Raw genomic sequence first — 25,346 nt, forward strand, 5'->3', positions numbered from 1 at the left:
CCCGTGGGAAGCATGTTCAAAACATGTTCTTTATTTACTTAAAAAACCCACAAAACTCTCCTAGAGAGAGAGAGAGCGTGTGTGTGTGTGTGTGTGTGTATGTGTGTGTAAGAGACAGGCTCTCACAATGCTGTCCAGGCTGGACTCAAACTCTTGGACTCAAGTGATTCTTCTACCTCAGCCTCACGATCTGCAGGCATAATGCACCACCATGCCTAGATCTCCTAGAGCTTAAAGCGGGTCCTAAAGCTCCAACATATCAGGCCCTGTACACACCTTTTTTTTTTTTTTTTTTGGTAGAGACAAGGTCTTGCTATGTTGCCCAGGTTGGTCTTGAACTCTGGACCTCAAGTGATCCTTCTGCCTTGGTCTCTCAAAGTGTTAGGATTATAGGCCTGAGCCAGCACGCCTGGTCCCAGGACATATTTAAACGCCACAGCCCTCCAGGTTCTGAGTACTGTGTCTCTTCATTTCCCACCTCAATTCTGGTAGCAGTAACAGCAGCAGCAACAATAATGATCGTAATAATACTCACAAATGCTAACAGAGTTGTAGGCCAGGCAACCTAAGAAACATTTTACATTCTAGTTCATTTAAATGTAAAAACAACCCTATGTCCCCCCATTTTATAGGTAAGGAAATTGGGGCACAAAAACATTCAGTAACTTGCTCAGGAATTCCTCTGCTAGCATATGTCAGAACCAGGACTCGAACTGACCAGTGTGACTCCATGCCTGGTTCTTAACCACCAAGTTCTCCCAAGGTAGGCTCTCCAGCCAACGGCAGGACCATTAACCCAGGCAATCAAGACACCCATCCTGGGAAAGCCTTGTTTCTCCCTCCAAAGCTACCACTGCAAACGTCCAATAAAAGCCACACGTAATTTTGCTTCTTTGCTTTAAGTGCCCTGCTGAAAAACTTTTTGCTAGCCCCTCTCCCATGGTCTACCCTAAGTATCAAGCCAGCCCAACGTCTTCCAGTATTTGGGGCCTTTCACTGTGCAAGCCCCAGCGCTGTTCCAATTTCATTTCCAATCTCTTTCCTATCGGCACTCCAGGCCCGAGAAATGCTGCATCACCCTCTTCCCAGCACACGTGGGCTCACTCAGGCCCTTGTGCCTTTGCTGCTTTTCCTGCCTGCGATGCCCACTCCAGCCTCTGCCTGTGACCTGCTCACCCAGAACTCCGGCTCAGATGGCACCACCACTGTGGAAGTCTCCCTTGGCGGCTCTGACGGGTAGTTACTTACATCCTATTCTGTGGTCCCTAAGTACCTTACATGTACCTTTATTAAAACACTTACTGCAATACATTCCACTTAGCTGTTTGAGAACCTGTCTACCCTGAAAAACTAAGAGCCTTGAGGGGAAGGCCGCTGTTCACTTCTTATCTATTTTGCCAACACAGTTTCTTGCCCTAAGTATTTAATAAACTTTTGTTAAACATATGAATGAATAATTAAATTCAAAAATAAAGTCTTGATTGTTTTCTCCCATCTCTCTCAAATGATTGTTCTGGAATACGGGAAACAGGATGGCAAGTTTAAAACAGATCTGGATATGTTGCTTCAGGGATACATCTGTACAAATCTACATCTCACAAGTGGCAAAGAGATACAAACTCCATTCTTTCCTCCTCTGAACTGTTATATCTCTAAATCTAGAGGCAGGCAGCAGCTTTCTCTGAGAACACATGCAACCTCGGCTCAATGCAGTGACAGTGCTAGGACACCCGGAGAGCCAGAGCTGTGGGAGGGCAGAGGTAGAACAAGAGAGGGTCTCGGCATCAGGCCAAGACAAAGTCCTACTTACCTCCTTCTTGGGAATTCATGATGTTCAGGGCAAACAGCATTGCATTGGAGAACGTGGTTGCCTCTTCTTTACTTGCAAAGTTTAAGCCGTAGACCTGGCGGGCATCTCGCCACTGGTGGAAGGTTGGCGTGGCCTGATTGTACTTCAGCCCTTTCACGATTGAATAATTGATCACAACCTGGAGGAGAAAGGAGAGAGAAATACGTATAAATAAATAAAATGTAAGTGAGCTGGAGGGCGCTGCGATGGGGCAAGTATACTGTATCCTTGAGAGGACAGGAAGATGAGGATGGGGTTTGAAGAAGGGAAAAGCAGTATCAGGTAGATTTTCAGACCATAACATATAGAACAGTGAGGGTTTGCAAAACCTATTCTTTCCTTTCACTAACAATGCTATGTAGTTACAACCTCCAGATGAACAGCTGAGCTCGGAGGCAGGTTCCCTGGGCTCTGGTTTGGCCCTGCCTCTCAGCCACTCCACTCATGGCAGTCACTGTACTTCGCTGGGGCTCAGTTTCTCCAGTAATAAGATGGGGATAATAATTCTGACTTTGTCAATCTAATGAGGTTACTGCGAAGATCACACTGTGATACGTATCTTATCTACATCTTATTTATAGCTTACCTTCTAGATATAAAGCTCCTAAGGGCAAGTCTTCTATAATTCGTATTTATGCCTCCTATAGCCCTCTGCACAGTGTCCAATACTTCGAATGCATTAATAAGTGGGTTATTTGTCAAAAGAATAACTTGGGAAAGTTTATGTACCACACATGTATACAGCATTATTCATACCTTCATTATTAATCAAAAAGCATCAACTACTGCCAGGAGCAATGCCAGGCCCAGCAGGGAAGGATACAGAGACGACAGAATCCAGACATTCAGGTGCTTACAAGCTGCCAGGGGATTCAACACCAGGTCTGCCTGACCTCTAAACCTCTGCTCTTTTAGACATTTAAAAGAGGATTATTTCAAAGGACTTTAAGACTATATTCCTAAGTGGTGCCCTGGAGGAAAAGATGCTGGGGCTGGAGCCCTAATTCTGCTTCCCATCCCTTCTAGCTCAAAGCCACATGATCTAACATCACCACACTCGTGAATGATCGGTTTTTTGGTCTGTCAAATGGAGAAGAATGTGATATGGCTATGGCATGGCACTCTCACAGGTGTGTTGTGAGGATTAAATTACATATGAGAAAGTAACTGACACAGCTCCTGGCACAAGGTAGGCTGTCAGTGACTGAACCGAGAAATATGATGATCTCTATGAATGGAAGCATGCAAGCAGAGTCTGGATGAGGCCGGAGCACCAGCTCTTAGAGACGTCATGGAAAGGATTTTGCTTTAGAAGTAAGTACAAGATGATTTCTCAGATTTTGTCTGGCTTTGAGGTTGCAAGGACTGTGTGATCTGAGGTTGGGGATAACTCTCTCTATGCTGATTTCTCATTTTCCTCTACTGCTCCACACAGCTGTGCTGCTGGATAAGGTAAAGCCAGAGGACAGCAAACATGAGTGACATCCAGAAAAGCTGTTTTCCAAGTCTTGGGTGGAAGGTGGGCTTGGGTCTTCCTATGACAGGCAGAGGCAGGGAAAAGGGGAGACACACACACAGTACACTAAATCAGCTAAAGAAGTGTAACTGAGGCCAGGCATGGTGGCTCACACCTGTAATCCCAGGACTTTGGGAGGCCAAAGTGGGAGGATCACCTGAGGTCAGAAGTTCAAGATCAGCCTGGCCAATATGGCGAAACTCTGTCTCTACAACAAATACAAAAATTAGCCAAGAATGGTGGTGGGTGCCTGCAGTCCCAGCTACTTGGGAGGCTGAGGCATGAGAATCGCTTGAACCCAGGAGGTGGAGGTTGCAGTGAGCCGAGATTGTGCCACTGCACTCCAGCCTGGGTGACAGAACCAGACTATGTCTCAAACACCACCACCACCACCACCACCACCCGTAACTGTTTCACAATTTAATTGTTACATATTCACAGGCACATATTTTGGCCAGCATCTACACACAAGTTCCAGGGTGGTTCTCTATTTTTTTGCTCTTTGTGCTAGGAGTATAGATTCACATGCATACACCGCTAAAACAAAAGATCTGGACTGCGGGAGACTAGGTTTAGTTATAGGTCATCAGAAAAATGACTAATAAGAACTAGTAAATAATAACTAGTAACTAATAACTACCAGAGAATAAGAACTAGCAAAGTTAACTGTTGTTAAAATAGCTCTTTAGATTACAGGACACATTAATATTGGTACAGTGACCAGAATGAGGGAAGAGAAGAAGCTGCTCCATTCTGCCCTAGTAAATCTCTATCAGAAGTTCTGTGTTCAAGTTTTTTTTGTTTTCATTTTTGGTGTTGCATTTCTAGTGGACAGTAGCGAACTGAAGCAAGCCAGGGGAAAATGCTTTAAAAATTGAAGGTCTTGAAACCACCTTATATCAGGAATGGTTAAGAGATACTGAAGCAAGATAAAAGATGCTTTAGTGTCTCCCGACTACTGTCTCCAGATATTGGAGGAGATACTCTGGGGAAATGAAATTTAGAACCCTATGATTTGATTTAAAAAAAAAAATTTTTAGTATGGGTTTTTTTTTTGGATGGAGTCTTGCTCTGTTGCCTAGGCTGAAGTGCAGTGGCATGATCTTGGCTCACTGCAACCTCTGCCTCCCGGGTTCAAGCGTTTCTCCTGCCTCAGCCTCCCAAGCAGCGCCCGCCACTACACCCAGCTAATGTTTTTGTATTTTTAGTAGAGATGGGTTTTCACCATGTTAGCCAGGATGGTCTTGATCTCCTGACCTTGTGTTCCACCCACCTCAGCCTCCCAAAGTGTTTGGATTAAAAGCGCGAGCCACTGCACCGGGCCTTTAGTATGGTTTTTTTTAAGATAGTGTCTTGCTCTGTCGCCCAGGCTGGAGTGCAGTGGCACAATCTTGGCTCACTGCAGCCTACACCTCCTGGGTTCAAATGATCCTCCCGTCTCAGCCTCCGAGTAGCTGGGACTACAGGTGCATGCCACCATGCCCCAGTTAATTTTTTTTTTTTTTTTTAGTAGAGTCGGGATTTCACCATGTTGGCCAGGCTGGTCTCGAACGCCTGACCTCAAGTGATCCTCCCGCCTTGGCCTCCCAAAGTGCTGGGATTACAGGCATGAGCCACTGGACCCGGCCTAGAACCCTATGATTTGAGATCTCTGGTTTGCTACACTCTTAGAGGGGAACTTAAGGTGAGTGAGAATATTTTTTCCCCCAAACCTCAAAGTGGCTCTTGGAGGAAATGAGAATTGAGGGGCAGCTGATGCCTAATCCAGAATATGGATAGTATGGCTAGCAGATAATCATTGAAGGGGCTAAACAGCACCTTAGGGATTATCTAACTCAATCCGCTCTTTTTACAGTAGGGAAATGAGGTCCAGGGAGAATGAGTGACTTGTCCAAAGTTACACAGTAAGCTAATGGGAAAATTGGATTTAGAAGCTGAGGACTTTGTGATTTTTTTTTCCAGTATGGTAGTCCCCGCTTATCCATGCAGAATTGGTTCCAAGACCCCCAGTGGATGTCTAAAATGTGGGTAGTACAGAACCCTATATAGACTATGTTTTTTCCTATACATACATACCTATGATAAAATTTAACTCATAAATTAGCCATAGTCAGAGACTAACAACAATAACTAATAATAAAATAGAACAATTATAATGTTTGGAACGGCACATAATTTAAAATTTATGGCCGGGCGCGGTGGCTCAAGCCTGTAATCCCAGCACTTTGGGAGGCCGAGGCGGGTGGATCACGAGGTCAGGAGATCGAGACCATCCTGGCTAACATGGTGAAACCCCGTCTCTACTAAAAATACAAAAAACTAGCCGGGCGTGGTGGCGGGCGCCTGTAGTCCCAGCTACTCGGAGGCTGAGGCGGGAGAATGGCGTGAACCCGAGAGGTGGAGCTTTCAGTGAGCCGAGATCGCGCCACTGCACTCCAGCCTGGGCGACACAGCGAGACTCCGTCTCAAAAAAAATAAAAATAAAAATAAAATTTATGACTTGTTTATTTCTGTAATTTCCCATTTAATATTTTTAGCCTGCAGTGGACTTGGGTATGTGAAACCTCAGAAAGCAAAGCCACAGCTAAGGGGGGTACTGTTGTATAATGAGCTGAAATCCTTCTTCCTAGAATTCCCTCTCTGGTCCTAGCACTAAGCTTTGGAGCCTCACAAATCACTTCCAACTGCAGGAGGTTTTAGGATTTGGACTGGGAGAGTGCAGTGAAGCCTTTCTAGAGGATGCATCCCTGTTCTGTAAGTTCTCTGGGCTCTGCCACACATGGCTGGTCGCTGATTGAGGCCTCCTGGCCCTGCCGTTTCTGTTCTATCTGTAACCGCAGTACAAAGGCTGCTCATCAAGTGCTGCTGTTTGGTGTCTACACACAGCCCCCAACAGTCTACAACTGCTTTGAAGACAGTTGTACTAGGTACAAGGAATGAGCAGAGGGTTTTACCTCAGAGGGTACTGCATTAAAACCCTGGCTTTATTACTTTTCAGTTGTATAACCTTAGACAAGTTGCTCATATCAGTTTCCTCATATGTAAGATGAATATTATAAATAACACTGCACTGAATAGTCTTGTGAAGATGTATTTCTACAGGATATATCCCTGTAAGCCAAATGGCCAGAGAGACATGAGCATTACAAAATTTGTATTTATTATTTGAAAATTGACTTCTAAAACAGGAGTCCAGTGCAATGTGTTTTGGACGTATGTGCAGTGACAAAAGGCCAATGTCACTTGACCATCTGTTGAGGCCGCCAGTGTTTCTTAATTGCCAGACCTGACCAGCCAACAGCTAAAATCTCAGTACCTAATGGTTCCACCTCTTCGTTTACTCTGCTTAGAGTGAGTCAGAGTATCCACCTGAACATGTGCATTTTTGCAAGTCCACTTTTGGGTGAGGCTGCTTCATTTAGTACCCATCACCCAACACTCACCTGTAGAGATAACCATGTTTCTTATTTCTAGCACCATTGGCAAAATATGTCTGTTCTTTCTTTTTTTTTTTTTTTTTGAGATGGAGTTTCGCTCTGTTGCCCAGGTTGGAGTGCAGTGGCGCGATCTCGGCTCACCGCAAGCTCCGCCTCCCGGGTTTACGCCATTCTCCTGCCTCAGCCTCCCGAGTAGCTGGGACTACAGGTGTCCGCCACTACGCCCGGCTAATTTTTTGTATTTTTTAGTAGAGACAGGGTTTCGCTGTGTTAGCCAGGATGGTCTCGATCTCCTGACCTCATGATCCGCTTGCCTTGGCTTCCCAGAGTGCTAGGATTACAGGCATGAGCCACTGCACCCAGCCATGTCTGTTCTTAAGCTACACAGAAATGGACTCCTATGGTATATGGTATGTACTCTTTTGTTTCTGGCTTACTTCCTTCAACACAGTGTTTGCGAGTTTCACCATGTTATTGCACATATCCATATTTCATTCTTTTTCCTTTTTGAGATGGAGTTTCACTCCTGTCACCCAGGCTGGAGTGTAATGGCACAATCTCAGCTCACTGCAACCTCTGCCTCCTGGGTTCAAGTGATTCTCCTGCCTCGGCCTTCCAAGTAGCTGGGATTATAGGTGTATGCCACCATGCCTGGCTAATTTTTGTATTTTTAGTATTGATGGGGTTTCACCATGTTGCCCAGGCTGGTCTTGAACCCCCGACCTCAGGTGATCTGCCCACCTCAGTCTCCCAAAGTGTTGGGATTACGGGTGTGAACCACCGAGTCTGGCTGAATTCTTATTGACTGCTACACAGTATTCCATTTTTTAACCACAACTTCTCCATTCTCCTGCTGATGGACATGGGTAGTTTTGCATTCTTGGTTGTTATGAATACAACTGTTACGAACATTTTCATACATGTCTTTTAGTGGACATAGGTACTTGTAAGGATATAAGAAAAACTAAACTGTTTTTCCTATTCTCTTCAGACCCCAGAATGAGATGGGCTCTCATTCTGTCACCCACGCTGGAGTGCACTGGCATGATCATGGCTCACTGCAGCCTCGAACTCCCGGGCTCAAGGGATCCTCCTGCCTCAGCCTCTGGAGTAGCTGGGACATAGGTGTGTGCCACCATGCCTGGCCAATTTAAAACTTTTTTATTTGTAGAGACAAGGTCTTGCTATGTTGCCCAGGCTTGCTATGCTGCTATGTTGAACTCCTGGGCTCAAGTGATCCTCCTGCCTCAGCCTCCCAAAGTGTTGTACACTCATACAGTCAAGAGCCACTGCACCTAGCCTCTATTCTCTATTCTCACACACCAAGTAAGCAATTCTGCAGATTCTCAAGTACACATCAAGTGTCCTCTATAATTCTGATGTTATGTACCTGGAGACAGCATCAGGTTCCACAGGTTGAGGGCTGAGTCCCACAAGACTATCCTAACTTCAGATGCCAGTCCAAGTGCAGGTTGTGACTTGTGCTTCTGACCCATAGGCTATAAATCAGGGTTATCATGATCCCTGCCTTGGGTCTGATGAATTTGCTAGAGTGCTCACAAAACTCAGGGAAACAGCTTACCTAGGTTTACTTGTTTCTTAATAAAGGGCATAACAAAGGCTACAGATGAGTGGGCGGATGAGAGATGCACAGGGCAAAGGATGCGGGAAGAGGATGGAGCTTCTCCGCCCTCCCTAGGCATGCCCCCTCCAGGAACCTCCACCAGGTCAGCTCTCTGGAAGCTCTCCCAACTCTGCCTTTTTGGGCCTTTTATGGAGACTTCACTGGATGGGTACGATTGAGCACTGTGTAGAAATGTGACTGGACAAAAAGGGTATGATCTCACACTAACAGACTGAGTGGGGAAACCCAGCAAGGCCTGTTTATTCAGATTCTCCTTGGCCTCTCTGCAGCATTCCTTCCTCCAGGGTATGGGGCAGAACCCATTCTGAAATGAGGGTCTTAGCACCTACAATCAGACAAGGTAGGTCAGGGAATTTCGTTAAGACCAGTTTCCAGTCAGAAAAGCAGGGGACGATTCCTGCCTTGGGGAGAAAAGCGGCAGGTGAGGCCGGCAGCATGACGACATTCTAATAAGGGATCTGGAATCTACCAGCTAGAAAGTGTGGATGAAAACTAATACATACATGATAATATCACAATCTTCTATCCAGTGACCATGCCAAATTCACTTAATATAATTATATTAGTATATATTCTTATATTACTATAATAGTTTGTAGCTTTCACATTTTCCACATACACTATCAAGTCATCTGCGATGTAAGATGGTTTTGCTTCTTCCTTTCCAACTGCTAAATCAGAGAGGTGACAGTGAACATTCTTGTCCTGTTCCTGAATTCAGGGGGCAAGTGGGATACTGAATATGATATCAGCTATAGTTTTTGTTTTGTTGTTGTTTGAGGATACCCTTTATCTGATTAAATAAATCACTTTTATCTTTTAATTACAGTTTCCTCAATTTTTATCATGAAGGGATACTGAATTTTACTAAATGCTTTTTCTACACCTGTGAGACGACCTTATGGTTTTCCGGCTTTATTCCATTAAATTAATCTTGCATTTCTGGAATAAATCGTATTTGTCAAAATTTTCTTTTTAATACATTATTAGATTCAAGTCATTAATCTTTTGTTCAGGCTTACTTATTGCATTATCGTTCATTAGAAATAATGGCTTGCAATTTTCTTTTCTTGTAAGGTTCTTGTGCAGTTTTTGTATCCCGGTTATACAGCATGCTTATAGGAAGACACCATAAGAAGTGGACTTTGCTTCTCTCATCTCTGAAGGAGTAATGTACGATTGGCATTGTTTCTTCTTTATGTTTTTCAAGGAATATGTCCATCTTATCTAAGCTGTCAAGTTTACTGGCATAAGGTTATTAATAATGTTATCCTATGTTTTTAATGTTTCTACGATCTGTAGTGATTTCCCCTTTCATTCATTATATTGGCAATTTGTGTTTTTCTTTCTCACTCTCAATAGAGGTTTATTAATTTTACTTTTCAAAGAACCAACTTTTTCCCTCAAAAAAACCAAGATATTTTGTGTGTCTCTATCATACATCTGCTTTCTACTTCATTAGTTTTTATTTTTTCCTTCCTTCTACTTTTGTTGGGTTTAATTTGCTGTCATTTTTCTTCTACTTTCTTGAGATAGTGGCATAGATCACTGAATTTCAAACATTCTTCTTTTTCTCATATATGCATTTATAGCTACAAATTTCCCCATATGTACCTTTTTGGGGATTTTTTGTTTTTGAGACAAGGTATCACTTTGTCATCCAGGCTGGAGTGCAGTACTACCACCATGGCTCACTGCAGCCTCAAACTCCTGGGCTCAAGTGATCCTCCAGCTTCAGCCTCCTGAGTAGCAGGGACTACAGGCACATGCTACCACACCCAGTTATTAAAAAAATTTTTTTTGGTATAGGTGGAGTCCCGCCATATTGACCAGGATGGTCTCAAACTCCTGGCCTCAGGTGGTCCTCCTTCCTTGGCCTCCCAAAGTGTTGGGATTACAGGCATGAGCCACTGCGCCCAGCTCACATGTACTGTTCTATCTGCATCCCACAAGTATTGCTATGTTATATTGTCATTACTGTTCAGTTCAAAACATTTTCTAGTTTACACTGTGATTTCTTTTCTGTCTCATGGTTCATCCAGTATTACACTACTTAATTTCCAAACATTTGGAGATTTTAAAAGTTACCCTCTGTTACTAATTTCTGGTTTAATTCCTCTGTGGTCAAAGAACATACTCTGTATGAGTTCCATCCTATTTAACTTGACACTTGCTTTATGGCCCAGCATATGGTCTATTTCAGTAAATGTTTTATGTTTACTTGAAAAGACTATGCATCATACAGTTGTTGGCTATAGTTTCTACAAATGTAAATTAGCTCAAGTTGGTTAACAATGTGATTCAAGTTTTCTGTCTTTACTTATCTCTATTTCTTTATTCAATCAGTAGCTTGGAGGTACGATTAGAATCTCCAGCTATGCTTCTGAATTTGTCCCTTTCTCCCTTTAGATTTTTGCTTTATGTGTTTTGAAGATATATGAATGGATTCATACAAATGTAGAGATGCTATGACTTCTTTTTCAACTGCCCTTTTATCATTCAAAAGTTTGTCATTATCTTTAGGAATACTTGTTGCCTTAAAGTCTACTTTGATATTAACATAGCCACATCAATTTCTTTTGGCTAGTGTTTGTAAGGTTTATCTGTTTCCAATTGTTCACTTTCAACTTTTTGTTTTTGGAGGCTTGTGGGATCTCCTTATCAGCTTTATTTTAAAAATAATTCTCCAAGGTTTGGCTGAACTGATCTGGACACTTGCTGAAGGATGAACATTTTTAAATGTCGAACTTTTTGCATAGCAGCCCATAATTACAACGTTTGCACAAGTTTTATTCTGGGGAATGTAGGAGTAAGTAGGGTGCCTTTCCTGTTCTTTTAAAGAAAGGTCTTGCAACTCCAAATATAATCATGAACCACATAAAGATGTTTTGGTCAACAACAGACGATATACGATGGTGGTCCCATAAGACTATAGCATGGTATTTTTACTATACTTTTTCTATACTCACGTATGTTTACACACACAAACACCACTGTTACCACACACAAACACCACTGTTACAACTGCCTGCAGTATTCAGTACGGTGACATGCTGTACGGGTGTGTAGCCTAGGAGCAACAGGCTGTACCATACAGCCCAGGTGTGTAGTAGGCTGTACCATCTAGGTTTGTGTGAGCACACTCACAAGACAACAAAATCCCCCAGGGGCGCATTTCTCAGAATGTATCCCCGTCGTTATGGGGTGCATGACTGTACTGTCTTCACACGTTCTGGGGGCTTCTGGGTAAAAAGAGTCAAGAGTCCTTTACAAAAAAGAAAGATGCTTGATAATGGAGAACTATCTTCTTGACCCCATATATACCTGGATCTAAAAACTACAGAATCTACAGACTGGCAAAGACTTTAGAGGTCTCATCTCATCCAAATCTCTACTTGATGATAGACTGTCTTTCCCAGAATCTTACCTCTCAGGCTGGCAATGTAATAGTTTCCATCTTTCAATGGTATGCTTGTAAGAAAGCTCATCCTTTTACTGCGTTAAAATCTTTTTCATTATAGCATCCATGCAATATTCCTAGTTCTGTTCTCCAGGGTCCACATTGAAAGTGAGATTTCTCTTCCACATGGCACCCTTCAGAGACTTGAAAACTGTGGTCATGCCCCCTTCAGTTTCTATCTTCTCCAAGTAAATATCTCTTGTTACTCCTTTGATTGTTCCCCATATTATACCACTTTCAGATCTTTCACCAGTTTGGATGCCCTTCTTCTTGTAGATTCCAGTTTGTTGTACTCAGATGCGGTACCAGCGTTCTGTGGGAAGAATGACCCATGCAGACCAGAGCAGGACAGTAGTCTCCCTTCTTCTGAACCTCTGCCTCCACAAATTCACTCCACCTCTATTAATTTATTCTACCTCTATCAATTCACTCTACTACTAATTCAGCCTGAGAACTCACTAACATTTTTTGTTTTTGTTTTTTTGAGACACTTGCCCTGTCACCCGGGCCGGAATGCAGTGGCGCGATCACAGCTTACTGAAGCCTTAACCTCCTGGACTCAATAGAATCTCCCACCTGGCCTCCTGAGCAGCTGGGACTACAGGCATGCCCCACCAGGCCCAGCTAATTTTTATATTTTTTTTGTAGAGGTGGGGTCTCACTATGTTGCCCAGGCTGGTCTTAAACTCCTGGGCTCAAGTGATTCACCTGCCTTGGCCTCCCAAAGTGTTGGGATTACAGACATGAGCCACTGCAACAGCCACATTTTTTGGTGACCAAAACTCATTCTCAACTAAAAATCCTTTAGGTTTTTCACCCTGAATGTGCGATTTAGTTAGATTTTGGCTAATGGTACCACAACTTACTATATATTTTCCCCACAACTGATTACCTGGTTTTATGTCTACCTATTCAGCAAAATGGTGATAATAATTCTTGTATCATTATCCTTACTGGGAGAATAAAATAACAGACATGAAAAGTGCTCCATTAACCATAAAGAGCATTAAACATGTAAGATATCCCTATTTAGTTATAAAAACCGGAATCTTTGACTTTCTTAACATGTCTGACCACTTTAAGGTGGTAGTCCACACGGGCTAAAACCAAATCTGTGAAAATCGGTCGTTCTACTGAGGTCCCTAAAAATTGTTATGGACCAGATTTCCTGCCATTTTCTCTAATGTCTTGGTTTACCAAGAATCTCTTTTCCATTCCTAGCTAAACATGCCCCATCCCTCAATCCTGTCTGACAGCCTGTCTCCTGAACATGCGATTCCAAGTGGGAGGCTGTGCTCCGAACTTCTCAATCAGACTCCAGGAGGCCTCTAAGAATCAACATAGCCCTCCAAATTTAACCAGGACACCACTGAAGACTGCTGTCAGTCCCTCCCGGGGTGGGGGAAAGGTCTCTTTCTCAACATGTGGTTTCCTCTGAAGGAGGCTGTGAGGTGCTGAGGTCCCTGAGAACAGGCGGTGTTTGGGTTTTGGGGAGCTCTCCCTTCCCATGCCCTCTCCAGTACACCATGCTGTCTTCCTACTATGCCCTGGGGGGCAACCAAGAGGCAGGAAGGGAATGGAAAACTTGTCAGAATAAAAGTAATCACTTAGGGAACATCTACTATGATTCAGGAACCGTACCTAATGGACCTTGTGTCAAAGATATGGAGGTATTGCCCTCACAAGCCCCAACCACCAGGTGTTCTGAAAACGTGAGATATTTTTGACACCATAATTGGGTCCAAAGGTTCTGTATATCCTGCAATGTGTGGCACAGTGTGTCACTAAAAGGCAGATCTAGAATTAGTGAATTGGAATTTTAAGAAGGCAGCTTCTATAAGGTTTCTAGAAAGACATTTATACCATTATACCATTAAGGCTCATCAACAAGGGAAAGGGATGCCCCTGGAGGTACCAAGCTTTCAAGGTTAGAAAGACTACCTTTTTTCTTTTTTCTTTTTTTTTTTTGAGACGGAGTCTTGCTCTGTTGCCGGGCCTGGAGTGCAGCGGTGCGATCTCGGCTCACTGCAAGCTCCGTGTCCCGGGTTCATGCCATTCTCTCGTCTCAACCTCCTGAGTAGCTCGGACTACAGGCGCCTGCCACCATGCCTGTCTAATTTTTTTGTATTTTTTAGTAGAGACGGGGTTTCACCGTGTGATCCAGGTTGGTCTCGATCTCCTGACCTTGTGATCCGCCCGTCTCGGCCTCTCAAAGTGCTGGGATTACAGGCGTGAGCCACCGCGCCTGGCGACAAAGACTACCTTTTATCAGGGGTCCTGGGGTAGGGATGCCTCTGTTAGCCATGAGCATCTGAAACTTAATACGGCTATTTTGGTTAAAGCAAAAACCCAATCAACAGGCAACACATTAAAACAGAACCCAGAGTTTCTGTTCTCTCTCTTCTGATTGCTGATTTTTTCCAAGATAGCAGCTAACCTGCCGCTCAACTTAGCTGAAGCTTGACCCACTAAGGCTGCCACAAGATGCTGTTTATGTAGAGTTTTTCACAAATGCTATAATTACAGATCTGTTAACTTCACTGCTATAAATGCCCTTGTGAATCTCTAAGAAGAGAGTCGGAGGGAGAGCACCGAACTAACCAAAGTCACTGTGGTTAAACAGGTTAAACAGCCTGTTTCTCCACGTCCCTATTTTAGGCCATGTCACATCAGGCTCTTTTGCCATTAATTATGTGTGTAGGACTATTCACGACACAGGTGGACATGACTGTTCTCTCGTATTTACGTAGGTATTTACCAGGTACACTCACAAACTATCTTATCTGATTTGCCTAGGTTGAACTATCAGGGAGAGAAATGACCCCAGGTTCTCCCAATCATCTTGATACTCTTTCTAAAGTAAGACTTAGAAGGTTGATGAACCCCAAATCTTAATAGCCACCTTACTTGTGAGTAAGATGAACACATTTTTGCAATACTACCTTTTCCAAAGCTTTCCCACATCTATTATTTATTTTAATCTGACAATAACACAGTGAAATAGGGAGGGTATGGATTTCTGTCTCCATGTAACATATGTAAAAAGTGAAATCCAGAAAACAATTTGCTTAAGGTGTCATACCTTGAAGTATGAGGATATGGAGTCATAATCCGAGCCCAGGTCCTCTGATTCCGAATATTGACCTTTTTGTTCTGACCTCTTAATGATACGTGTGTGTAAGGGGTGGGTGGTGAGGAGGTGGTGCGCAGGCTCACGGGTATAATCTGTAATTCCAGCACTGACCTGCTGATCCTGCAGCTTGACTCCAACGACTCTGAAGGTGTTGCTGGCAGTGTTGTGGTAGATGTTGATCCGGCTGAATCCCTGTTGGCCAGGTTTGATTGGTACCCATTTCTTACTGGTGTCATCGTAGACCATCACGGAAGCCCGGGCTTGGCAGATACTCTGTTCACTGCGGAGCAAGAAAAAACTGGTGTCAGCCTCAGCTACAGGGGATGGAAGTTGACTTTGTCCTTTTCTGAAATAGAGGTCATTTGCTACTTAACATAAAGAAACTTTCCAATTGCCAGAACTTCCAACTGTCTATAGAAGAACCGTCTGGTGAGGTGATGAGCTTACATTCTCTAAGGAGCTTGCAGAATGGAGAGAAGGTTCTGTGCCAAAACTTTCAATAGCTTGGAAGACTCACAGCTTTGTTTTCAGGGGAGAAGTTGCTTGAATAAGAAAGGAATTACAATTATAATTTGCCAACTGTTCACAACATTCCATGTACTGTATTATATAAGAGAATGTGGTCAGGCACAGTAGCTCACGTCTGTAATCCCAACACTTTGGGAGGCTGAGGCAGGCAGATCACTTGAGGTCAGGAGTTTGAGACCAGCCTGACCAACATGGTGAGATGCCCCCCCCCCATCTCTACTAAAAATACAAAAAGTAGCTGGGCATGGTGGCACATGCCTGTAATCCGAGCTACTCAGGAGGCTGAGGCACAAGAATTGCTTGAACCCAGGAGATGGAGGTTGTGGTGAGCCAAGATTGCGCCACTGTGCTCCAGCCTGGGCGACAGAGCGAGACTCTGTCTCAAAAAACAAATAAAATAAAATAAAATAAAATGAAAAAGAGAGAGAAAAAACGCATTAAAGCACCTAAGCTTCACGACTTAAGAAGCAGCTATTTATTACCTCCATTCTCCATTTTTTAGATGAGAAAAAAGTGGCTCAGAGACTTGCAAAGATGTATACAAGTTCACACAGGTATTCAGTGATTAAACTGGGGATTTTCACCCACTTCTGTCTGATTCTAGAGCATATGACATAAATAATATTCTTTGCCACATCCAACAAAATGCTTCATTTATGGCATTATACTAGGGTAGCATCAGACAGGCTACACAGGCAATGAAATATTTAGGTGATCTAAAGAAAAATGCGGCTGGGCGCGGTGGCTCACGCCTGTAATCCCAGCACTCTTGGAGGCCGAGGTGGGTGGATCACGAGGTTAGGAGATCAAGACCATCCTGGCTAACACAGTGAAACCCCGTCTCTACTAAAAATACAAAAAATTAGCCAGGTGTGATGGCGGGCACCTGTAGTCCCAGCTACTCAGGAGGCTGAGGCAGGAGAATGGCATGAACCCGGAAGGTGGAGCTTGCAGTGAGCCAAGATCATGCTACTGCACTCCAGCCTGGGAGACAGAGTGAGACTGACACACACACACACACACACACACACACACACACACACAGAGAGAGAGAGAGAGAAATCTCATTTGTTCAAAATATGACAGAGAAGCAGGGAAGAAGCCCCTGGAAGGATAAAATGGCCATCACTAAAATTAACACACTAAAACTCCTGCCACGGTATTCAGAGGAAGTCTCTCGGAGCCCACTGGCTCTTCATAAGCCTACTAATCTTTAACATCTTCTCCAGCATATTAGAATTCCAAAATTTTAAAGGCCGGGCGCGGTGGCTCAAGCCTGTAATCCCAGCACTTTGGGAGGCCGAGACGGGCGGATCACGAGGTCAGGAGATCGAGACCATCCTGGCTAACACGGTGAAACCCCGTCTCTACTAAAAAATACAAAAAACTAGCCGGGCGCGGTGGCGGGCGTCTGTAGTCCCAGCTACTCGGGAGGCTGAGGCAGGAGAATGGCGTGAACCCGGGAGGCGGAGCTTGCAGTGAGCTGAGATCGCGCCACTGCACTCCAGCCTGGGTGACAGAGTGAGACTGCGTCTCAAAAAAAAAAAAAAAAAAAAAAGAATTCCCAAATTTAAAAAAGCAATACTCCTTCGTTCCTATTTTTTTTTTTTTTTTTTTTTTAAAGAGGGAATCTTGCTTCCTGAAGGTAGGCACACTGGCCACAATGAGGAGTGGTCATCAGCACGCGAGGCTGCGTGAAGACAACGAGGGACTGGAAACAGTATTGTAATGCCCAACAATTTGGGAGCAATCATACAGAAGCAAAGTGTGTACAACAGTGGATTATAATAATGCTGAGAACAAGCAGTTGAGAAAAAGTCGTATTATGTTCACTTCCCCACACTTAAGAAGACAAGCAAACCAAGTATTTGATAAAGATCAAAGATCTATACCCCTAGCCCTGTGGTTATAAGACGAAACAAAAAAAACAAAAAACAAAAAACAGTGGTTTTTATAGGATTAGTCTCTGTGACTTGGAAACCTCAACTTGACCAGCATAGGCAGTTCCTCAGTGTTCCAGAGGGCTGAGCTTTCTCAGGGTCCAACTCCCCTACTTCTTGGAGACTGCGGATGATCCAGTATATGGATTATCATCACACTTTTAAACAATATTTTTGTGTACAGTGCCATATATAAGGCCTTCCCCTACATATTCCCTCAATTTCACTTTGAATGAACCCCATGCACATCTTACGGCGTGAGGGCCAGTGCCGGGTCTCGGGCCTGCTCTGAATGCCTGCACTGCTGGGTCTCCATCTTGCTGCTGACTACTTGGCTCTGTCTCTGGCGTTTAGGAGCCTAGGGCACACTTGACCTCAGCTGTCCCAGCCTTGTGTTGAGGGTCCTGGGCACATCTGTGGACAGATGTATTCAGAGTGAATCATAAGGGTTTTGGTCTGCAATTTGTGCTGCATCATTCTTCCCTGTAATTCATCATTCATTCCACAATATTTAAGAGGGTGGCAGTTACCATCTCTGTGTTTTGGGGCCTGAAACAACGTTATCTTTTAAGAGAATGTGCTTAGGTAAAGTTGCTCCTCCCCTAGTTAAGTCTTTGGGGCCCTGTCCTCAGGAAGTCTAGTAATTAGAGTAAACTAGCCGGGTATGGTGGCTCACACCTGTAATCACAGAACTTATAGGAGGTTGAGGCAGGAGGATCACTTGGGCCTAGAAGTTTGAGACGAGCCTGAGCAACATAGTGAGATCTTGTCTCTACAAAAAATAAAACACATTATCCAGGTGTGGTGGTGTGCACCTGCAGTCCTAGCTACTTGGGAGGCTGAGGTGGGAGGATCACTTGAGCCAGGTTGAGGCTGGAGTGAGCTGTGATTGTGCCACCGCACTCTAGCCTGGGTGACAGTGTAAGATTCTGTCTCAAAAAAATAATAATGATATTAATAAATAGCCGGGTGAGGTGGCTCACACCTGTAATCCCAGCACTTTGGGAGGCTGAGGCGGGTGGATCATGAGGTCAGGAGATCGGGGCCATCCTGACTAACACGGTGAAACCCTGTCTCTACTAAAAATACAAGAAATTAGCCGGGCATGGTGGCAGGCGCCTGTAGTCCCAGCTACTCAGGAGGCTGAGACAGGAGAAGGGCGTGAACCCGGGAGGCAGAGCTTGCAGTGAGCAGAGATCGCACCACTGCACTCCAGCCTGGGCGACAGTGCGAGACTCCGTCTCGGAAAAAAAAAAAAAAAGTGTAAACTGTACCCAGAACCGATAGACGTTGGGTCAAATCATAGTTCTATCCCAACGTAAATGAGCCATAAATCAAGTGATGGGCTAAATTCTGGCACTTACTGCTTCTGGTACACTCAGTTGCAAACTGTGACAGTCGACAAGTAGCTGTGTGTTCTGGATGCTGTCTCAGGAGCTAGGAGAGATCCTGAGATGCAGCATGGTGTTGCTTAACAAAACATGGGTTTTATTAAATCAGAGGGATCTGAGTTGGAGCCCAGCTCTACCACTTGCTAGAAGGTGACCACAGAGTTGAAGCCCAGCTCTACCACTTGCTAGAAGGTGACCACAGAGCCCCTGAGATGATTCTGGGGGAGCACTCTGGGAAGGTGCTGTGTGAGGGGCAATGCTTTCTAGAGTCCCTGTGTGGCAGCCACGGAAATGTGCCTTTCAGTCACCCTGGAAAAGAACCTGCTATGGGAGCAGGTGCACGGAGGCCATGCTGCTCCCAGGCTGCTCCTAGCCACTGACTGAACATGGCAGGGGGACCAGTGCCAACCCATTCCTGCCCAATACAGGACCCTTCTGTGGGGGAAGCCTTGGTTTGGGGACGTTCTATCAGCCTGGCCCAAATGTTCTCCACACTGTGATGTGGTCTGAGACGCTTCTATTCTATCCTTCCTGGCCGTTCTCCTTTCGCAGACTTTTGACCTGTGTCAGAACCTGGCACAGAGCAGGTGCCTAATAAATGCTCACTAAATAATCTCAGAGCTGAAAAGAACTATAGACACGAATCCACTTTTATGTCCAATGAAGCTGCCCTGACAAGTCCACACTGAGCTTTAGGGGATAGGAAACTTAACTTACTACTCTCCAAAGCAACCTGTTGGTTGTAAATGGTTTTAATTTAGACAATCCCTCCTTGTTCTGAGTGACATGCAACTCGCTGTTCTCCAGAGTCACACAGGGTGCTCTGCAGAGCCTGAGACAACCCACCAGATAGCTGAAGGAAGAGCGCTTCCCTCCATCAGCCACACAACAAACTACCAGTCCCCTCACCATCCCAGTAACTAATCAGTTAGGGTCCTAAAACTGGGCCAATATTTCAGGCTTAGTCTGACCAGCAGATGCTAGTGGGTCAAAAAACATCAATGAAAGAGAGATAGGTAGAATAGTACCTGCCCTCAGCGAGCTCCCAGCTAGTTAGGCAGTCAGACGAGTAATTATAAACCTTATGCAGCCCGGAGGGATGCGATGGAGCGGGGGACAGGGGAGGCTTTCTTCTTTTAAATTTTTATTTATTTATTTATTTTTTGATACAGAGTCTCACTCCATTGCCCAGGCTGGAGTCCAGTGGTGTGATCCTGGCGCACATCAACCTCCGCCTCCCAGGTTCAAGCGATTCTTGTGCTTCAGCCTGCCATGAAGCTGGGACTACAGGCATGTACCATCACGCCTGGCTAATTTTTAAAATTTTAGTAGAGACAGGGTTTTACCATGTTGCCCAGGCTGGTCTTGAACTCCTGGCCTCAAGCAATCTGCCTGCCTCAGACTCCCAAAGTGTTGGGACTATAGGCGTGAGCCACTGCGCCAGGCCTGGGAAGGATTTCTGAAGAAAATGCTGTGTGGGTTTTAAGATGAAGACTTTCAACCCCTAGATGAATTCAGGAAGGGGATGTGGGGTTTTAGGCAGAGGAGACAGGCAGCTGAGCAGAGGCAGGGAGGCAAGAACCGCATGGCATACAGAGAATCGCGAGCACTAGGTGGGGGTGAAGCATACCGGGGTATCACACACCTTTTAGGGGAGTTACAGAGATGGCATAAATAAAGCACTGTGCTTGCCACTAGATGCCTGAACACCAAGAATCATTTTTCCCATTTTTCTTATTATAATTATAGCTACAGGTTCTCTTTATTTGCTGTTGTTAGCACTTTAGGTTCAAATTAAACTGGTGGTTAACCAAAACCCCTGGTCTCCCCCCACCCTTTAAATAAGTGTTGGTTTGTCTCTTATTTTATTGCTACTAACAAAACCTAAATGCAAGGAAATACACATTTATTCTACTTAAGATTTGTTTTGCTAATTTGGGCTTATTATACCTTTGAAATTTTTTTGTTTTAATAAAATCTCGATTGCTATCTAACCTCGACATTGCCTCTGAGCAATATATATTCACTTGCCTTCTCAACATTTTCACCTGGATAAATAAACTCCATAACATACACATCCTCCCTAGGCATGGTAAATTTAATTTATCCAAATCATCTATCCCTTGAGGAAATTTATTATTATTATTATTATTTTTGTAGAGACGGGGTTTCGCCATGTTGCCCAGACTAATCGTAAACTCCTGGGCTCAGGTGATCCTCCCACTTGGTCTCTTTGGTCTCTCAAAGTGCTGGGACTACTGGCATGAGCCACTGTGCCCAGCTATGAGGAAATGTGATAGGCAAAAGTTTTCTTAAATTATTTACTGAATAACTGAATGGATGAGCTATTTTTTAAAACACATACATACAGAATTTCATTTACTAAATGGTTCCCATGAGGTCTTCATGTCTCACAGACTTCTTTCATATGATCAAAACAATCTGTTGATTAGTTGGGGAGTGAAATCAGTCAAAATACACTGGTTTGTTCTGTATGGTGTTAAATTAACAGGTTGGTGGACTTCTTTCCCCCCTGGGATCTAACAGGCATCTCTGAGCTGTAGGTGTAACTAGAATTTCTCTCTTGGGGCAAGGCTCTTTTCAAGCAAGCAGTCCAATTCCCCTGTCATTTTGGGCCTTTGTACATGTACTTGTGGGGCCCATATAATTTGCGCCTGTAATTTCTCTCCGTGTGTCATGTGAGACCTAAACTTTTTCTTTTAAATTATACTTTAAGTTCTAGGGTACATGTGCACAACGTGCAGGTTTGTTACATATGTATACATGTGCCATGTTGGTGTGCTGCATCCATTAACTCGTCATTTACATTAGATGTATCTCCTAGTGAGACCTAAACTCTTATACGAGAAAGACCATGTGACTCTAGGCCTCAGCTTCCACATCTGTACAAGGTGAGTCTGACCTCAGAGCTCCCTCAGACAAGTGCTGAGTCCTCGCTGAGCTCTGCCCATGAGTTCAGCGTGGGGCAGGGCATGGCAGGGAAGATGGGAAAAACCATAATCTTTGTTGTGTTGCTGGTTCAGCAGTTAATTTTTTTAGACCATACACCAAGCTTGTCCAACCTGTGGGCCGCATGCAGCCCAGGAAAGCTTTGAATGCAGCCCCACACAAATTTGTAAACTTTCTTAAAACATTATGAGATTTTTTTTAAAAAGCTCATCAGCTATTGTTAATATCAGTGTATTTTATGTGTGGCCCAAGACAATTCTTCCAATGTGGCCCAGGCAAGCCAAAAGACTGGACACCCCTGCTATGTATCATAGACCACTTTTGAATGTCTGTTGAAATCTCTCACTGAAGAGAGAGAGAAAAAAAAAGCAAAACACACCCCAAATTTCCTGCATGTAACTCTGAAACCTAATCATAGACCTTCCAGGACTCGATGTAGGAAATCATTAATGCATTTCAAGATAAAACTATTACACAGGCAGCTGGGTGTGATGGAACCTGCCTGTAGTCCCGGCTACTCAGGAGGATGCAGGAAAAATCTTGCAGCATGGCCCTCTGTAATGACAGCCTGAAGTCAATCTCGGGCTCTCACTCCCTAATCCTTCTGGGAAAAGTCCAGGCTCTGTGCCCCCGGACTCTCACTCCCCCACTCCCTGGGTGGCTGGGAGCAAGGTTTCTGAATTCTCATGGGCTTACATAGACACACCATCCTAGCCCTGTTATTTCCTTGAAGGACAGAGCGTAAATTCATAAAGTAAGGGCAAAAGGAAGGTCCACAGGGTGGAACGGGGCTAACCACAAGAGGTTTGTCGGGAAATGCAAGTCCAGGGTTGAACCTGGAAAAAGCACAGGATGTAGACCTGTCCACAGAGAGGCTGGCTCCTGCAGCCCCATGCTTGCTTCTCCCTCTGCCAGAGCGCTTTTCAGTTTGTCCTGCCTCTCAGAATCTGCTGAGGTGTCTGCACCACCAGCCTGTGAGCTCCTTGAAGGCAGGAACTGTGTTGTTTTCCCTTTGGTAAAGCCAGTCCCTGTATGCTGTGGACATGAATAATTGTTAAACAAATGACCCTGACTGTGGGAAAAACAGTGCATTTATGATTGTGTGCCCGTGGGAACATTCTACTCACAATCCTCTCCATTTATTCTCAGAGAAAGTGTAACTGCCAAGCAAAAGCATCCGTCACAGATTACCATCAGCCTTCTGTCTCATAACAGCCTGGGATGGGCGAGTCAGGAAACCACAGCTCTGCAGGTGGGCTCCTGTGCAAAGCGAGGCTCAGCCCTGTCTGCTGCCTCTAAAGATGCAACTCAGCTCTGCCTGGGCCCAGGCCTGCAGAGAGAGACCCGCTCCTCCAGAGGGAGGCCTCTGGGAAGGCACAGGCTGCCCACTTTTGCTCCTCTGGAGTGTCAGCCTAGGAGCCACACTCCTCCTTCCTGGAAAGCAGGCGGCCAATGTCTTTCTCTCCCTGGGACTGGCACAGTGGTCCTTCTTAGCCCTAAGGCTCGGACTTGGGAGATTCCTTTGGACAGAACAACTCTTCATACTCTGTCTTGAGGGCCAATTTTGTCTTCCCAGTAGGACTGGGAACCAGCATTTGCCCATAACAGAAGGATTTCCTAGGAGGTAGGGCATTCGGCACTAAAACTGGGATAATCCAGGAAAAACCAGGGTGAATGAGCTGCCCTGCTGGGAATTCCTTTCTTATCTTTTACCACAGTAACCATCGCAAGGGTGGGCACCTAACAAGCACCCCCCAGCTGATACCACTGGACCTCACTCCCTACTTCCCGCTGTCCCCCACCCAGTTCGTCCTGTCACTTGCTCTCTCCATGTCCTCACCCTGCCCCACCCCCATCCTGCCGTCACTCTCCGAGCCCCCACTGGAACCTGGCCCCTGGGCCTAAGAATACACTTAAATAAGCCCAGACAAGGTTACTGCCTTTCCACTTCCAGCTCCAATGCATGCTTTCCAGCTCTCCAGTCACTGGGCCTGTTAGTGAGTCAGGCACTGCTGACTATGTCCTCACTTCTGAGAACCTCTCCTCCTTAATCCCCAGTCTTCAAATTCTCCTGGCTTTCCATTTCGCTCTCTGTGATTCCTGTTCCGCCTCCTTCGCAGGTTTCCTATTTATCTCTTATGTCAAGTGTTTTTAATCCGGAGTCCAGGGAAAGGCCTGAAGAGTCTAAGAAATCTCCAAAATTATCTGCAAAAGTGAGAGTGCACACTGCTTCTGGAAATGCATTTACCGTGTTCTTAAATGGGTTTGCGCTCCAAAACAGATTTTAAAATCAATGTGAACTACGTGGAATTTCTTATTTTACTCTATGCTCACGAGTCTCAAAACTGTATGCACGGCCGGGTGTGGTGGCTCCCACCTGTAATCCCAGCACTTTGGGAGGCTGAGGCGGGCGGGTTGCGAGGTCAGGAGATCGAGACCATCCTGGCTAAAACCCATCTCTACTAAAAATACAAAAAAAAAAAAAAAAAAAACTAGCCGGGCGAGGTGGCGGGCGCCTGTAGTCCCAGCTACTCGGGAGGCTGAGGCAGGAGAATGGCGTGAACCCGGGAGGCGGAGCTTGCAGTGAGCAGAGATCGTGCCACTGCACTCCAGCCTGGGCGGCAGAGCGAGACTCCATCTCAAAACAACAACGACAAAAACAAAACAAACAAACAAACAAAAAACTGTATGCACTGTAAGAGTCAGGTGAGTGTTTATTAAAACATAAATCCCTAGGCCCCCATTTAGGAGATTCTGATGCAATAAGTCTCAGGCGGGGCAGGGTCTCTATTGTAACACACATGCTTGCTGGTTCTAGGCAAATGGTCCATGAAGGAAACTTTGAGGACCACTGGCTTTCACATCTCCTCACAGGCTCTGTCATCCATGCCAGGGTTTACACGATCACCAATACACTGATAAATCCCGTGAAGATGACTCTCCAGTCCTGTCCTTTCTTCTAAGATATGGAGCTATATTTCCAACTGTTGGACATAACTTAGAGACCTCACATATTCTTTCTACTGTTTCCCATTTCAGGGAATGGAAGCAACACCTACCCAATCCCCTGAGTCTGAAACCTGAAGGCCATTTCAGATGCTTTTTTGTGCTTCACCCTCTATGGACCAGTAGCCATCTATTCTATTTCTTAAACATCTTTTGGATCTGTCCCTTTCTCTCCCTTCTTGCTGCCAGTCCCAGCCCTTGTTATTTCTCATTTAGACCACAATAGCCTCCTAGCTATTCCCCTGCCTCTGGTTGAAATCTCATGCCTCCAACTCTTCAATTGCAATGTCACCAGAAAGACCTTCATCAAAGGCAAACTGACTGAGCCTCTTCCCTCACTGGGAGCTCTGCCACTTACTAGCTATATGACCTCATACAAAACTTATGTATTCCCCAGTTTCTATCTATAGCTTATCCTCCTTTATCTGCACATATCTTTCCCCTTTCCTCATCTTCTTTATAGGGTTGTCT

At 44.8% G+C, this 25,346-nt stretch overlaps 1 protein-coding gene across 6 annotated transcripts in view; it reads right to left on the reverse strand.

The window, feature by feature from the left end:
- EVL (Enah/Vasp-like) overlaps positions 1-25,346 on the reverse strand; it is a 173,928-nt gene that overhangs the window by 45,407 nt on the left and 103,175 nt on the right. For all 6 annotated transcript variants that reach the window (XM_050796741.1, XM_050796739.1, XM_050796740.1 and 3 more), the window contains exons 2-3: positions 15,152-15,320; positions 1,811-1,988 (exon numbers count right to left, since the gene is read on the reverse strand). In XM_050796741.1, coding sequence (XP_050652698.1) covers positions 1,811-1,988; positions 15,152-15,320 — 347 coding nt within the window. The remainder of the gene's footprint in view (positions 1-1,810; positions 1,989-15,151; positions 15,321-25,346) is intronic.

This window comes from Macaca thibetana, chromosome 7 (assembly GCF_024542745.1).
Source record: "Macaca thibetana thibetana isolate TM-01 chromosome 7, ASM2454274v1, whole genome shotgun sequence".
Taxonomy (NCBI): Eukaryota; Metazoa; Chordata; class Mammalia; order Primates; family Cercopithecidae; genus Macaca; species Macaca thibetana.